Source organism: Bacillus rossius, assembly GCF_032445375.1.
Source record: "Bacillus rossius redtenbacheri isolate Brsri chromosome 9 unlocalized genomic scaffold, Brsri_v3 Brsri_v3_scf9_2, whole genome shotgun sequence".
Lineage (NCBI taxonomy): Eukaryota > Metazoa > Arthropoda > Insecta > Phasmatodea > Bacillidae > Bacillus > Bacillus rossius.
Window position 1 is genome coordinate 22,058,244 of NW_026962013.1, and position 15,663 is coordinate 22,073,906.

General features: G+C 37.2%; 1 protein-coding gene across 1 annotated transcript in view; it reads left to right on the forward strand.

Annotated features, from left to right (window-relative positions):
• LOC134543279 (disks large 1 tumor suppressor protein) overlaps positions 1-15,663 on the forward strand; it is a 719,411-nt gene that overhangs the window by 558,037 nt on the left and 145,711 nt on the right. The window contains exon 6 of the mRNA XM_063388189.1: positions 3,140-3,175. Coding sequence (XP_063244259.1) covers positions 3,140-3,175 — 36 coding nt within the window. The remainder of the gene's footprint in view (positions 1-3,139; positions 3,176-15,663) is intronic.

The window sequence follows — 15,663 nt, forward strand, 5'->3', positions numbered from 1 at the left end:
AAACGATTTCGAAACTAGCTGTAGAGTTAAAAAAACAGCGTAGCAGTAGAGACCGGAAAAATTCGCGGATTCATTTCGTGATAGGCTGAAATTCAAACGTGTACAATTCTGCTGGTTCTGCTATTGGCTCGCAGTTTAACTGGAGCTCTCTGGGCCAATGAGATACTATCGACCAAAGAAGCGTCGAATCACAAGCTACCCAGTGGAGATGCCTCACAATTTAGTACCCAATGAACACGCGTGTTTACTTGAGATGTGTAGAGGATAATGGAGGCTATCCTAGAGGTAATTGAATCCGCGAATTTTTCCGGTCCCTACGTAGCAGAAAAGGCCGCCAGTCGCGAGGGAGGAACACAGCTGGTGCCAGTGTTGCAGTCTCTCTGGTCGCGAGGGGAAACGATAAACACCCTCCTCGTGTCGGCCCGTCGAGACGTGATCGGAGCCGCCGGATGTGACTCGTGCCGGGGTGCTCGAAGCCCGTTTGTTGACGGGCGGCGTCACGTCCTCCGCCTGGGGGCGGCACCAGGGTGTCCACAGTTAATACTTTCGTACTAGATCTAGTCCTTTTATAATTTTTTTGACGTAACAACGTCTAATAAATCGATGAACGCCGGCTGCACGCACGAAAAAAAAGTGTCCCGTAACGCGCAGTGTCCCGTTACGCTGCGTCCCGTTACGCTCATTGTACGCTCGCGCCGCGCATCTATCTCTCTTCCAATCGATTGGAACGACCATCGATTTGACTTTTTCGAGGCACGTTAAACTTGGAAACACTACCATTCGTTTTCCTACTTTTCCTATCATCGTCATATCCTTAACAGAAATAACGCAGATTGGAAGAAGTTAAATTGCAAAAATGTATGAAAGTTATAGTTAAAATAATCTCTTCGTTAAAGTAATAAACATATTTGAATTAATGAGTGCAAATAAAAGTAAATTCATCAATTAAATTGTAGATTTCATTTCACTCCTTCTTTGTATCCATATACAGTATAGTGATAATTAAATGAAAATGATTCAATTTTATTCATAAAAGTATGCAATCATTTCATCAATGTTTTTTTATGACTTTTCACGTTAAACTATCGTTCGTAAACCGACTTTACAGACAACCAATTTTTTTAGTGTTCTAGTACATTTACGCTCAGATCTAGTACTTTTTTTTCTTTAATATAATAATATTACAGTAACTCCAATATGTTTTATTATTAAGCGTAGTTATTTTTAAAAAAACTATGGAATGTATATGTGTGTGTGTGTGTGTGTTGTGATGTTTAAGTTCAAGCATTGAAAAATCATAATAACTTCCTAAATTGTTAAAACCATAACAAATTATAATTTAGTACTTTTTTTTCAAATCTAGTACTTTCTTTTTCTCGCCTAAGTTGGTACGAAATATTTTTTTTTTCCTTGTGGACACCCTGGGAGGCACCGACCTGACTTCCCCGACCTCCCCGGCTCTCGACGACAGGGCGACGGCGTTGTCCAAGCCCGCTTCGGAATCACACAGAGGGGAAAAAAAAATTCCTCTACTTTCACAATGGATTCCTTCGGAAAACCAGTTGCCAAGAAATATTTTGCCTGTACTACAAGAAATACATTGTAACTTTCCACAACACGTGACTGGGGTTATTTTTGCATACTTTTTTTTTCTCTCTCGAGATAATACTGAGAATTTCTTACGAAAATTGTACGTAATTTTATATTGACGTGACAACGTCTAATAAATCGATGAACGCCGGCTGCACGCACGAAAAAAAAATTGGTTGTGTGTAAAGTCGGTTTACGGACGATAATTTAACGTGACGACGTCATAACAAAACATTGATGAAATGATTGCATACTTTTATGAACAAAACTGATTCATTTTTATTTTAATAATAAAAGAATAAATACTTGAAATTATACTTGTAACAAGATTTTTAAAATTCAAGAATAATTAACCTTTATTGCCGAAATTGTTGTTGTAATAAGCAATTGAAAACCACATTAACTTTTCACTTCACTTTATAAACAGTCGACGAAACAGTTCACGTTGTGTGCTGCCGCTGTCTTTCTTCTGCTCGGACGCATCGGCCAATCGAGTGGAAGAGAGATAGATGCGGCGCAAGCGTACAATAAGCGTAACGGGACACAGCGTAACGGAACAATGTTCGTAACGGGACACTTTTTCGTGCGTGCAGCCGGCGTTCATCGATTTATTCGACGTCACGTCAAAAAAAATTTCCTCTACTTTCTCAATTATTCCTTCGGAAACCAGTTGCCAAGAAATAGTTTACCGTACTAGCAAGAAATACATTGTAACTTTCTGCAACACGTGACTAGGGTTATTTTTGCATACTTTTCTTTTGATATAATACTGAGAATTTCTCATGAAAATTGTACGTAATTTTACATAATCATGAACAGTGGTATTATAAGGATCCACTTTTCATTCAAAAGTTTCAGGTTTTGAATAAGCATTCAAGGGTTCTAAGATAGCCCAATAAATGCGTTTTAAAGCCTACCTGAAACCAACTCGACCAATCAACAAAACACAGACGAAGATGCTCTGTTTAACTTTCAGCTAGTCTCGAAATCTTTGCGCCGAAATGCATGCCCCTACGGATAAAGCGATTATGAATTTTTTTCTTTAATGTAAGTTTATGTTAGCAGGTAGCAGCCCGGAATTAAAGTAAGGACCTTTAAGATCAAGCGTTATGAACCGAAAGAAACCACTCTGTCTTCTTATTTTTTTTTTAGGTCATACATTTCTTAATCATTTAATTTTTTAGAATTTGGCTTCTTTAAATAGTAGTACAAAAATTACCTGCTATGAATAGTTGCCCTTGTGAAGTCATTTAGTTATGAATTGATTTTTTGGGAACGATTACAATAATGTAATAAAACTTTCAGTGGAGAAAATTTATTAATATGTGATATGTATATGCCTTAACGAAAGAAAAATAGCAGTATTGAAAGTTAAAACAAAATTGTCGTGGCATGAAAAACTATTGAAACAAATGAGGCGACTTTCGGTTCCTGGCTCTTCTTCCCCGTAAAAATTATAATAATTATTTATTTAATTTATAGTATTGCATTTCCCTGTGCCTGTACCTCGGACCGCTGTTTCCTGACTCGTTGCTTCCTGTTGTTGCAGGCTCATACCCCGCTCCTGTCCGGAGACAGCAAACACGTAAGTATGCCATGCCTCACTTAGCGCATGCTTAGCAGCCTCTTTTAGCACTTGCTCGCCCATAGGTCCACACTGTAAAAAAAATCGTATCGTCACACACATTGGTTTAGTAATTTTACTCTTTTGTCTTGTAATTCTCTTCAAAACAAGTACAATCAGCGTAATAAGTTTCTAGAAAACGTAATTTTCTTCAAGGTTCGGTTTGAAATACCTAAAAGAACATTTTATTTCAATACTAACGTTTTTAGTTAGTGGGCGTATATATTATATTTTTAAACGAGCAATTCTTGTATATATTTAATCTGAATCTCGGAAAAGGCTCCAACGATTTTCATGAAATTTAGTATGCAGGGGGTTTCGCGGGCGATAAATCGATCTAGCTAGGATTAACTTTTAGAAAATGTCGTTTTATCCGTGTTTTCAATAATCAACTTTATCGATAATCAACTTAAACATAAATGATTCTTCCTGACATCTATTGGCGAGTAATTATACAATTTTTTTAAAAAAAATTGGGAATAACTAACTGCTTTAACGACACAACAACACTAAAGCTACTTCAGTAGTTGGCGTTGTTAAGCAACACTAAGCCAATGAGTGTTTGGTTTGAGGTTAGACCAAGAAAATCAATTGTTTACTTATATTATTTGTGTATTTTTAACTCATGTGTTCACTTAAAAATGCCTAAACGATCTTTGAAAAAAAAAAACGCTTATTATTATGTCGGTAAGATCGAAAAATATTATTCATATTTCATCATTTCATCAGTATGTAATTCCTTTTTAAATATAATTTCTAAAAAACACAATTTACAAAAAAAAAAATATACCGAGCTTTGCTCGGTCATCCAGGTACTTTGAAATTAAACGTACAACAATGTTTAAAGTATATGAATTTTTTATATTTACTAAAATTTGTGTATACACACATTAAGTGCTATTTTCCAGAGTTAATTTACAACTACCAAGTAACTAAAAAAATACATATACACATTAACGAAAAAATGGGATTTTTAATTACATGGCAGTGATTCAAAACTTCGTTTTGTAAGTGTTATTTCCGTTACTTACTTTATCATTTATTGTGCTCGGTGGCGGAAGGCTAACTGACAAACCATGAACCTACCGTGGGTTCATTACTCTGTTAGCGCCGTTTGAAAGGGGGGAAAAAACTAATAATTGATCTGCTGCAAACATATGTTTGAAAGTATAGCACATTTTTACATATTTATTGTTGGCATAAATTTACCTAAATGGTGTGTTAAATTTACTGCATATATATATATATATATATATATATATATATATATGTATGTGTGTGTGTATGTGTGTATGTGTGTGTGTGTGTGTGTGTCACGTATTAAAGAGACATTAACAAGTGCGGCGTGTTTACCAGATTATTGCTTTAGTACGTGTGCACTTTTGAAAGTATCTTTAATTTTGCACACCAACGCGTGTAGGTGTAAGGTTTCCACTGAAAATTCGACGGAGACAGGCACTTGCGTAAAATGACAAAATTTGTTTTTACATGGTACTTGCGCGCGCGGCTGTCGGACCAAGGTCAGTGTTACCACTTCCGGGGATTTGTTATGTTTGACGTGTGGTTGGGGGTGTGGGTGGGGGTGGGGGGGAGAGAGAGACAGATATATATAGAGAGAATGAGGCCATCGTTCATTATCGCTCGTTATCGACCGCGCGTAGGTAGGCCAAGTTCAGTCACATTTTTGATGGCCTGTTGGGGGGGGGGGGGGGGGGATGGGGCAGTGATAATTCCATTTTTTATCAGTGTAATCTATCGATGTATGTACCCCGGAACGTGTCGTTATGCAAATTGTATGACTCAAATAAAAAAAAGGTACTGTTTTTATTTTCATTATTATTACTTTCCTTTTCTACATCATTTACACATCTTACAGAAAATATAAAATTTAAAAAAAAAAGGTAGCCTGTGTGTGAGTGCTACTAGTGTACTTAATGTAAATGTGCGGTATTTTTAATGTATGTACCTACCAGTATATATAAAAAAACTTATACTGTTATTTATAATGTTAGATGTACAAAAAAAACACATTCAACTCTCGTTAGATAGAATTTTTACGTTAAGTAAATGGTCATCTACACAGGAAGAGATTACTAGCGCGTGGTAGTTAGACTCGAGGCTAGTTTGCGATTGAATGCGATTTGCAACTTTAACGAGGATCATATAAAGCCATATTTTAAGACCAGGTCAATCTTAGACGAGCCTTCGTTCATTGTAATAGTTTTAAACCAGTCAACTCAAAGCTCGTTTTGATTCTGTTAATGAAATTAATCTTTAAAGTTTCAAAAACTATTTTTCGGACGATTTTTTTTAAAGAACATACGATACGGTTGATGCGAAATTTAATTTTAAATAAATATAAAAGTAACTATTGCAAAACTATTCATTCGTGGATCGAAATGTTACTTGCCAAGGAGGCGATTTTCACCTTTTTTTTTTTTACCGAACAGAAATTTCCTGAGCTAAAATCGATGCTGATACGGCGTCGTATTTTCACTGAATTACAACTACATCAATTTTTTTTGTTTCATTCCTTGCACCCGGTTATCACTGCGTGTTACGACCCGTTGAATGATGCTTGTATTTCACACTGACCGGTCTGCAGGGTGACAGCGATAGTTACCCCTTTTTAACCCCCTTAGAGATAGAATACTGTAATTATATATAGTTTTTAAGTGTTAGCCAAAGACATTTCCGTTAATTTTTTTTTATCAGAATTCGTTAAGTAGTTGATGCTGGATCAAAACAGACAAGACAAACAAAATTTTTTATAACAATATTTCAGATTTTTCAGTAATGTAAATAACCATTTTTTTTTACAGACGCGACGAACTGCGGCGGGGGAAATCGTCCATAACTGGCCGATAATGGCCGGCCCTCGTTCTCTTTGACCAACGGCCATTCTTTCCTTCAGTTAAATCGCGGGGAAATTTTTGCTTGGTCAGCTTCGCCGCCACCCGTCCACAGGGTTCATTACGTTCGCATCATTTCGGCCTGGTTTCCAAATCGCCGTCCGTTGATATCTTGGTCGCCCGGTTTTGTGGTAACGATGATGATAATTAGTTTTTTTTTTTGGCTTCATCGCCGTTTTCTGTGCTGCAGATTAAGAGCTTTCTAGTTATAACGAGGTTGCCATGGTTGCGCCATGAAATTTTTTTATTGCTTTTTGTTGTAATCTGGTCTCGGCTGCCCATACGTATTTGGTTCGTATTATTTGTGGGGTGGGATCTATGAATGGGCCTTTTAGAGCACCCCCCCCCCCCCCACACACACACACACACACACACACACAAAGCGATAGCTGTAAGCGGTTGTGACGCAGTTGTTTTTGTACCAAAAATAATGTTTAAATATTCTTCACGAGTTTGTATTTTCTGTGTGCAATTGAAATATTAAATATCATTTTTTATGAGTAACATCATAGCTCTCAGTATACGGCATTTGGTGGGGGTGATTTTGTGAATGCGACGGAAGTGTGTAACAGGAAGTAGGCAGAAGCGGCGGACGCCATTCAATTTTATTTTGAGAAATCAATAGTGCCATCTTGTTAAACAGAATTATAGTTGGAGTTTTTCAACTAGAAAAAAATTTACCATTTTTCTTTGAAGTGAATACTTAAAAAGTTACAGCCATGGAGAGATTTAAAAATAACTTCTTCTCTAAAGTGTACCCACAAGCAAAAAGGGCATAAGTGCATCACGGTATAAGGATATCAACGAACCATTGAATCACTCCACTGCAAAAGTGATAAAGTTCTTATTTTCAGCAACAAATAGTCACATCCTGTTAAACAGAAATATAGAAAAATAAAAAAAGTCTCAATTTTTCCCTAAAACGATTGCTTTGGAGGATAAGAGCACTTCAAGGTTTTTGTAGTGTTTGGGATATGTTTGAGTTATATATAGATACAGTAATAGTTTTTTAAAATATTGATGGTTATATATAGAACAACTATGTGTGATAGTGTATATATATAAATTTATGGATTTAACATTCCATAATAAAGACCATAGCGTGTGTCCAAGTAAGGGGCTCAACTTTCCACAAAGCGTCCTTGGTGTTTCATAGTAGTGTTCAAGTCTTTTTATCGTTTATCGGATCCGTTCATTGTATAGTTTAAAATTTAGCTCTGCAAATGGAATGATTCGATCGAAAGTCGACGTAGATGCTCCGGCAGCTAGTGGCGGTTACATAAACTAAGTGTGATTCACGTCCGCTCACCAAAGTTCACAAAGGCAAAGGGAAACATTTTAGTATACTGTTTAATGAATTTTAACAAGATGGGGAGTGTTTTAATACACTTTGTTGTCGGAAATTATGTCCCAATACGGTGTTTAATATGTTTTCAGTTCTTTTTCGCTTTTATCGGAGCAGTTTCATTATATAGTTTATAATTTCGGTCTGCAAATCAAATGACTATTCAACGTAGCTGCTCCGACAACGGATTCTAGCGGTGGTTGCGAAAACTACGTATGATTCGCTTTCAGAAATGCAGTTGAAAATACAATTTGCTTATATATTTATCAAGCTCGGCATTATTTTAAATAATTATATGTTAAATTTCGTGTCCGAGTTTCGTATTATAAGTGTATTCGCAATATGAGAACACACCAATATCCTCTTTAAAGAGTTTTGATATCACTGGCGACTACTTAAAGATTCGTTCACAATTTTTATTTTTATTTTATTTTTATCTTTTCTATTTTAGGAACGCTGACTTAGTTGTGCACGCTCCCGCTTGGAGCGCTAAACACGGCTGTAGTTTTCAAATTGAATCCGCCTAAATGTGCACTATTTTGATTTTTTTCACGTTTTTTCTTATCGTCTTAAAATTTTCACGTAGATACATAGAAAGTACATGTTGCGGCATTCTAAAAAAATCGGAGGATTTGTTTTCTTAATATTTGACTCATCTCACCCGAAAGTCCGCCGACCCCAGCTCTATACGAACAGGAAACGTACGAATCACAAAGCTATTATTTTGTCAATTCTGATTTAGTGGATTCAATAACTTTTTTTAAAATATAATATTAACCCCTTGTTACAACTTAATAGGTGATATTTCTGAGAACGTTGAAAAGAGAATGTAACTTAAGGTATGTTTATTAATCATTGCAAATATATTTAATTAAGCTTGATTTGGTCAAAAGATATTATTTTTAATGTTAAAACCATAGTTACAACATTTCACCCCTTAAGAAATAGAATTTCAGCAAGTAGTATAAAAAAGTTCGTAGATTTTATATTTATTAATTATACCGCATGACTTGCATCCCGCTTGATTAGCTCCAGCTTCAACTTTTATGATAAAAAAAATTGCATTTTCACCCTTTTTTGTGGTCGACTATAGAAAACGGTAAAAGTAAATGCATTCAATTAAATTCTATTATGTACATAATTATTGCCTAGTTTCTTACCTCCATCTGAATTTACTTGGATATATGTTTAGTTACTATAAAAACTAACGTCCCCCCTTTTTCTCTGCTTTTGGGGTCAAATATTAAAAAATAGTAAACGCAACCTGCGTGTTGATTATTTATGTTATTCATGATCAGTTTGTTTAGATTCAGCTTTATTTGCTATGGAGATAACAGTTTTTTTTACGATAAAACAAAACTTACTCCCTTTTTACACCATTAAAAGTAGAAATCAGGAAATTGAAAATGATAATATTCGTTACTCTGCGTGTTTCTTTTCATTCTTAATTGCTTACCTCTATATCTTGTATATTCGAAAATATGCATATTTATGTTTAAAAAAATTAACCCTTTTTCACCCCTTCGGAGCTGAATTTCGTAAAATGGGGAACACCGTAGTTGTAATTTTCGTATGTTTATTATTGGTTCCCAATTTACGTATGCTTGATTAGTTTCGGAGATATAATTAACTATCTTAAACGATATTGACCCCTTTTTAACCCCCTTAGGAATAGAATAATTATGTAATTATATATAGCTTTCAGTGTTAGCTAAAGACCTTTTCCGTTTACAAAAATCATCAGAATTCGTTGAGTAGTTTTTGATTGATGCTAGATCAAAACAGACAAGGCAAACAAAAAATTTTAAATCTATATTTCCGAGTTCTCAGAAATGTAAATAACCATTTCCAATAGTTTTTTTTTCTCTTCATAATTTCATTCAATGTCCAGACTTTTTACCTCGAACAGTTTTATTATTAGTATAGATATATCTTTTGTCAGCAAGATTAAACTTTTTTTTTAAAAGAATTTTGAAGAATTGTTTTACTACCCCCCTGTAAGTCTGTATAATGTTCAGAAAGGTTCTTCTAAGAGACAATAAAGTTATTCCTGTTACAATGTTGGTGCCATGTGCCATGTGCCATGTATTGTATTAAGAGGATACTTTGTTCATTACTGTGAATGCCGTCTGCTATCTATCGAACTGACGTGACAAAGACGCCAGGGTTTTCATACAAAAAACTTGGAGTTCGGAATTGGTCTCTAGTGTATTCGATACCAGCATTGTCTTGCCAAATTTAAGAGAGTAAGCTGTTAAGAAGTTTTTCCCTTGGTCGACTGGAGGCGATCCTCTTAAACAAACTTGCATTCTCTTGGAAAACTCGCTTGTGATTTCTGTTCGACTTGTAGCTTGCTTAGTCCCAATTAAAATTTCCCTTCTTGTGCCCCGCTGATTGCACGAGAACTTCGGGCAAGGCGTTTTTACTCGCGGATGGTTGAATCCTTACATCGGGCCAATGGTTTATTTTCACGTCGGTTGGCTATTCCAGTTTTCTTCGTTATTTCGTTCATAATTTTTTTTTTTGCTCAGTATTTCTCTCAGGCGTTCTTAAATATAAAACCCGAAACAGACGGCGAAGTTTTTTTAAAACTTATTTCTAACTAAATTGTAAAAAAAAATGACTAGAGGAAGTGCTCATAATGTTTTTTTTTTTTTTTTTTTTTGCAAATTAAACATAAATATACGTGTAAAATTACAGATATTTCTTTGGAAAAAAAAAACTATACAACAAATTAGTGTTCGCAGTTATACTGGGTTCGGTTTTTTTTCCCGGGCATTTATGCGTTGTGTTGTTCCAGTACCTCCAATAGTTAAAAGTTATTTGTAAACTGTTCCCTGAATAGCTTTCCAGTATTAACTGCGCACATAAAGAAGCATAATAAAACAAAACAAAGTCCAATTATTGTGTTTTTTCAAGTATTTTTCGCTTTTTATCGCAGCCGTTTTATTACATACTTAAAATTTCTGTTTGCAAATGGAATCATTCAAAAGTAGACGTAGCTGCTCCGGCAGCGAATTCCAGCGGCAGGTGCGGAAACTACCTGTGATTCGCGCCAAGAAATTATAGTTGAAAAACACAATTTTCGTATGTTTATCACGCTCGGCATTATTTTTAAGAATTCTACATTAAATTCCGTGTCCGATTTTTGTATTGTAAGTTTATTTGGAGGATGAGAACACATGAATTTGCTCGTTACCGAGGTTAGATGTTTACGCATCACTGGCGAGTAGACTGAAAGACTCGCTCGCATATTTTTTATGTTAGTGAAGTGATGCTGGTATCATCACCTAGCCCTTTTCTTTTAAGAAGAACACTTAACTGAGGCCTTTTCCTATAAAATTCCCTCGTATCCTTAAGCGTTCTTTCTCCTGTGGACGTTGCTTAGCTCGGCGACGTACAGCTTTTTTTTTTCTTCGGCTGACGATCGTTCCCGAGAAAATGCCGTAGCGTGTATAAACTGAAGCGGAAGTGTCGAAGGGGTTGATGCTTGTAATGGTGGCCCCGGTGGGAGGGGGGGGGCAGGGTCGTATGGTGTCATAATGGCAACAGCTTGTTCGATGTTGTTAATATCCGTCTAGTGTGTGTACACGCGCGTGTGTGTTGGAGGTTGAGCGAGATTGCGTGGGTGGGGAGTACTCGTGGGCTCGGAGAGAGAGAGAGAGAGAGAGAGAGAGAGAGAGAGAGAGAGAGAGCCCGTAAGAGGCAATATCCGGAATGGCTCGGCTTGTAAAGTCTCGTTGCAGCTCTCTCAAAAGTTTGTTGGGGCGGAAAGAGGGACTGGGTTTGAGGGTAGAAGTTGTATGGTATCGGGAGTTGCCTGGTTGGGGGTTAGCGGGGGGGGGGGGGGGGGGGGGGGGGGGTGAAGTTCCTCTCCAGCGTCGGCGAACTAAATCTCGATTACAACGAAGCTAACGACGACCTGTGTGTGTGTGTGTGTGTGTGTGTGTGTGTGTGTGTGTTGCGAAATTTTGTCGCAAGACGAAGAGGGGAAAGACCCGAAGAGTTAACTGCTAAACGCGCTTGGCCTTTCCTTCTCGAGCCGCGCGGCAGATGTTTAATAAAGAATAGGTACCTCGGGGAAGAGAGATCAACTTGCAGAGAACTTTTACTCCTCAACCCACAAAATACTTTATAGCGAATTAAATCGAGATGTGAAGTCTTCTAAACGCGCGTGGTATCTATTCTTACGCTTATGACGAGACCTATCTTTCACTACTCCCGTGTTTTTCTTTTTGTGGTTCGTGGGAAAATAAATTTTCTTCCCGTGATCATCCATTTTATCGCCATCAGCTCGAACCACAACGTGCAACTCATTTTCAAGATTGCGTTCGTACAGTAGTATGGTCTGCGTCTCAAGTGTACTTGAATTCGGGTTTCCAAAATTACAATCCACTTTCTTTACTTCAGGCCTAGACAGGCAGGTTTTTTTTTGTTTTTGTTTTGTAAACGTCCCCTAAGTTGAAAAGCTCTTCAAACAAGACATGCAGTATTTTTTGTTGTTTGTGTACGCAAAAAAAAAATTAGGTTTAATATGTTTTCGTCGTAATGAAACTGTGACGTTGCTATTAAAAACTAATTTGGTTTTTAATGTGATACTTAGCACAACAAAGCTAAGGGCAATAAATCCACGCCTTCTTTAATTTAAAAAAAAAAGTCATTTAGAAATGTGTGAATATAAGCAATGTAAGTTAGACGTTATTCGTAGTATTCTTTTTACAGAATTTATTACATTCTCTACTTGCTTCAAGTAAACACACACACACATTTATATATATACATACACACACACACACGTTTACAACTTTCATGTCTTGAGTTCGGCGGGATTTCAGATGGTCGAATTTTGCATTTTTCTTTGAGGGATAATATGCATGGCGTGTGCTTGTACTAGTATTTTTTTTTTTTTAAATAAATTGATGTATTGAATGAATCTGGTTTCAAAGAAATAAAAATTACGTGTGTGGATAAGGTGATTTTCTTGCATGTGTTTTGCACAAATTTTATACTGGTATATTTAAATCTTGTTGCGACATTAAAAATAAATGTTCTAGGTTTGAAAACAATCATTGTTTGGATCGCGATTTTTTTTATTTTAATCAAAAGTACTGAAAACGTAGGTTTTTGAACATAAATTTTTGTTTGTTTGAATGAATTAAGTTTTACTGTTAAACAAGTTATAAATTCGATTTACACTATCCCTTCTTGCCTCAAATACTTTTTTATTTTGTTTGTATCGGGTTGTTTTTATCGGTCTCCAGTGATGAGTTCGGGTTTAATTCTTATTGAGTTCACGTTATCTCATGTGAACATAATTTCAAACCATATTTAAATAGTTCTTTAGGCTTTAGAGCATTGTGAAGGGAAGTCATCCAGAAGTGTATGGAAAAAAAAAACCACTACTAACAAGTTTATAGCGAACACTACTGTTGATCTATTGCTGGTTTTGAGTAGCCTATATATATTTTGAACGGTTAAAATTATGTTGATACCTTTGTTGTAGCTATGGAACAAGTAATAAATTAAAATGTTAGTCTTGCGTTTTATTGTTTTTAGACACTGGCAGAAGAAACACATGCTTATTGTTTTCGTCATGTTTACAGCTTTGTCCTTTTGCCGGTAGTTTACAAGGATTACAGGGATGCGCGTGAGAAGTGAAATGTCGACTAATGCTTTTATCTTCTCTGCAGTGAAAGCATTTCCATCCTCCGTCATTCAGAGAACATTAATTTTCATCCGCCCTTTTGTCTAAGTAGGCTAGTTGGGGAAGACTTGTCACTCAAAGAGAATATTTTAATAGTCTTGTTCCACTTTGCTTAGAAGGAAAATTAACAAATGGCCAATTAACTATTTACACCATTCTTGAAGCGAGAGAATAATTACGCAAGTGTCTGTGACTCTTTCATAAAAAAACAGTCGTTTGACAATCGCCAAACTTAGAATATGATAATCCTGGGGACAATAAAATTTAAGAAGCTTAATGCTTACGATAAACCAATCAGTAGAGATGGAGCTATCTTTGTTAGCCGAACGGTTTACTAATAAATGAAAAATAACTCACTTGCAATGAATGCAAGGGGGCTGTTTACTTGTTTACATACTCCTTGCAAGTTTATAAAATTCTCGATACTTTAGCAATATTTTACATTTTCACAATCCATCAGAGTATCCACCTTAACGTTACAAATATTTGAAGCAAAAATACTTTACGTAACATTTATCATTCATAATATTTGAAATTACAATCTCATAAAACTATCGCCTGGTGATGGTCGCTTGGGTTCATGGTGTGAGGGACGTGAGTTCGATCACAACCTCAGGTTCGACTCAATTTATGAGCAGCGATCCTATGTCCGAGTGATTTGGAGCCGGCTGGACTCGTGGCTGTACCATCGCCTCGAAATATTTATGTCACTAATAAGTCACTTTGTGGATACTGTCTGCATAAAATATTTAGTGGGGTCTATATTGAATAATATTTGGTGGGATATATATTAAAATTATATTTGGCGGGGTCTACATTGAAAAATATTTGGTGGGTCTATATTGGAAAATATTTGGTGGGTTGTATATTGGGGGAAAAAAAATATATATATATTATGCGGTCTTTATTGAAAAATATTTTTATTTGTTACCATGAAACTGTGTTTTCAGTGTGTGACTAAAAATTATATTTTTTACATTTTTAGTCGCCACGGTGTTACCTGCACAACGCCTGATTGTTGTAAAAGAGTTCTATACGTACATAGTAAACTAATGACTCAAATTAAACTTCATATAATACACAATTATATCAGCGCATACAAGTCAGTTCACTTTTAAAAAAAATCGCGTGCATTCTAAAGTTTATCGTGTGAATTCCTGCACCGTCGTTCAGCCTCGGCCGGGCCCGCGAGAAGTGTGTGTTTGAGGCGAAGGTTGCCGGAGCTACCTTCCCGGGGGTTTGGGTTGGAGGGGTGGGGGGAGGAGGAGGATCATCTTCATCGGCGTGCGGTCCCCGGAGTTAACTCCGCGCGACGACCCGGCCAGGACTGATCCGATGTAGCAGGCGACGACGGGAAGCGGTTTTCCTTCGACGTTAACTCGATTTCGTCGGGGCTTTTCAAGACGGGGAGGGGAAAACCCCTTGCCGAGCTTCCGTCTTCACCATTCAGCGTTCCTCCATCGGGTTAGAGGAAGGGAAAGGGGGTTGGTTGGCATCGGTCCACCCTCCTCCGTGGGATAGAGACGGGAATATCTCTCCTCTTCCCCTCAGTTCTCTGCTGGGCAAGCGAGGATACCAATCTCCTCATGTTATTTCCCTTTTCGCAACCGTCTTTTCATTTGCTCGGTCGAACCCGCCCGTCCCCCAAGAGCTCGCCGAAGAAAGGCTCCTCCGGAAATAAGGCACGTCGTCCGTCAGTCCACTGCTGTCCGCCTCGCTAGGCCCGGATCTGTTCAGCCGATGATGCGGAGCAAGGAACTCAACTATTTTTTTTTCTAGCCTGAAGGGCCGCACTGACTCCTTCACTGAGGCCGCGGTCGCGCGGAATGTCGAACGGGAAGCCTACGATTCACTCGTCCTTCTGGACATACCCGAATACTCACGTTGGCAAGCCTTCTTTCAACAGACGAGAGAGCCAAACGCCTGATCGTGCATCTTCGGGGTTATTTTTTTTTTTGTTCGTTGTAAATAAATATGCAACTCATGATAACTAATGGTCAATTAGGTGAGGTTAGCTACATTATAAATACTTTAAAACATTGTAGACGGTTGATTTGGTTAGGATAGCTACATTGAAGATACTGTGAAATAATGTAAACGGTTTCCCCCAAATAAATACACCTGTTGTGGTACGGGAAAAAAAAGAGCTAGCATGAGCATCGGGGAACTTCAGGTTTGGCTCTCTCGTCTGTTGAAAGAAGGCTTGCCAACGTGAGTATTCGGGTATGTCCAGAAGGACGAGTGAATCGTAGGCTTCCCATGTCGAACCACTTCCGGTGAACAGGTTAAAGTGAATCGTGAAATAGTACGGTTGCACGGCATTTGGACTCCCAGATCGATTGTCCACTGTCGTGGAATGGATGTGTTGTGGATCCTATTTATTTGAGCAAGTGTACCTCTGTTACAGAATTACCGTCAGCATCATTTTTAAAAAACAATAAAATATTTACCTTTTGATCATTTTTGTTGGAGTCGGTAAACTATTGCA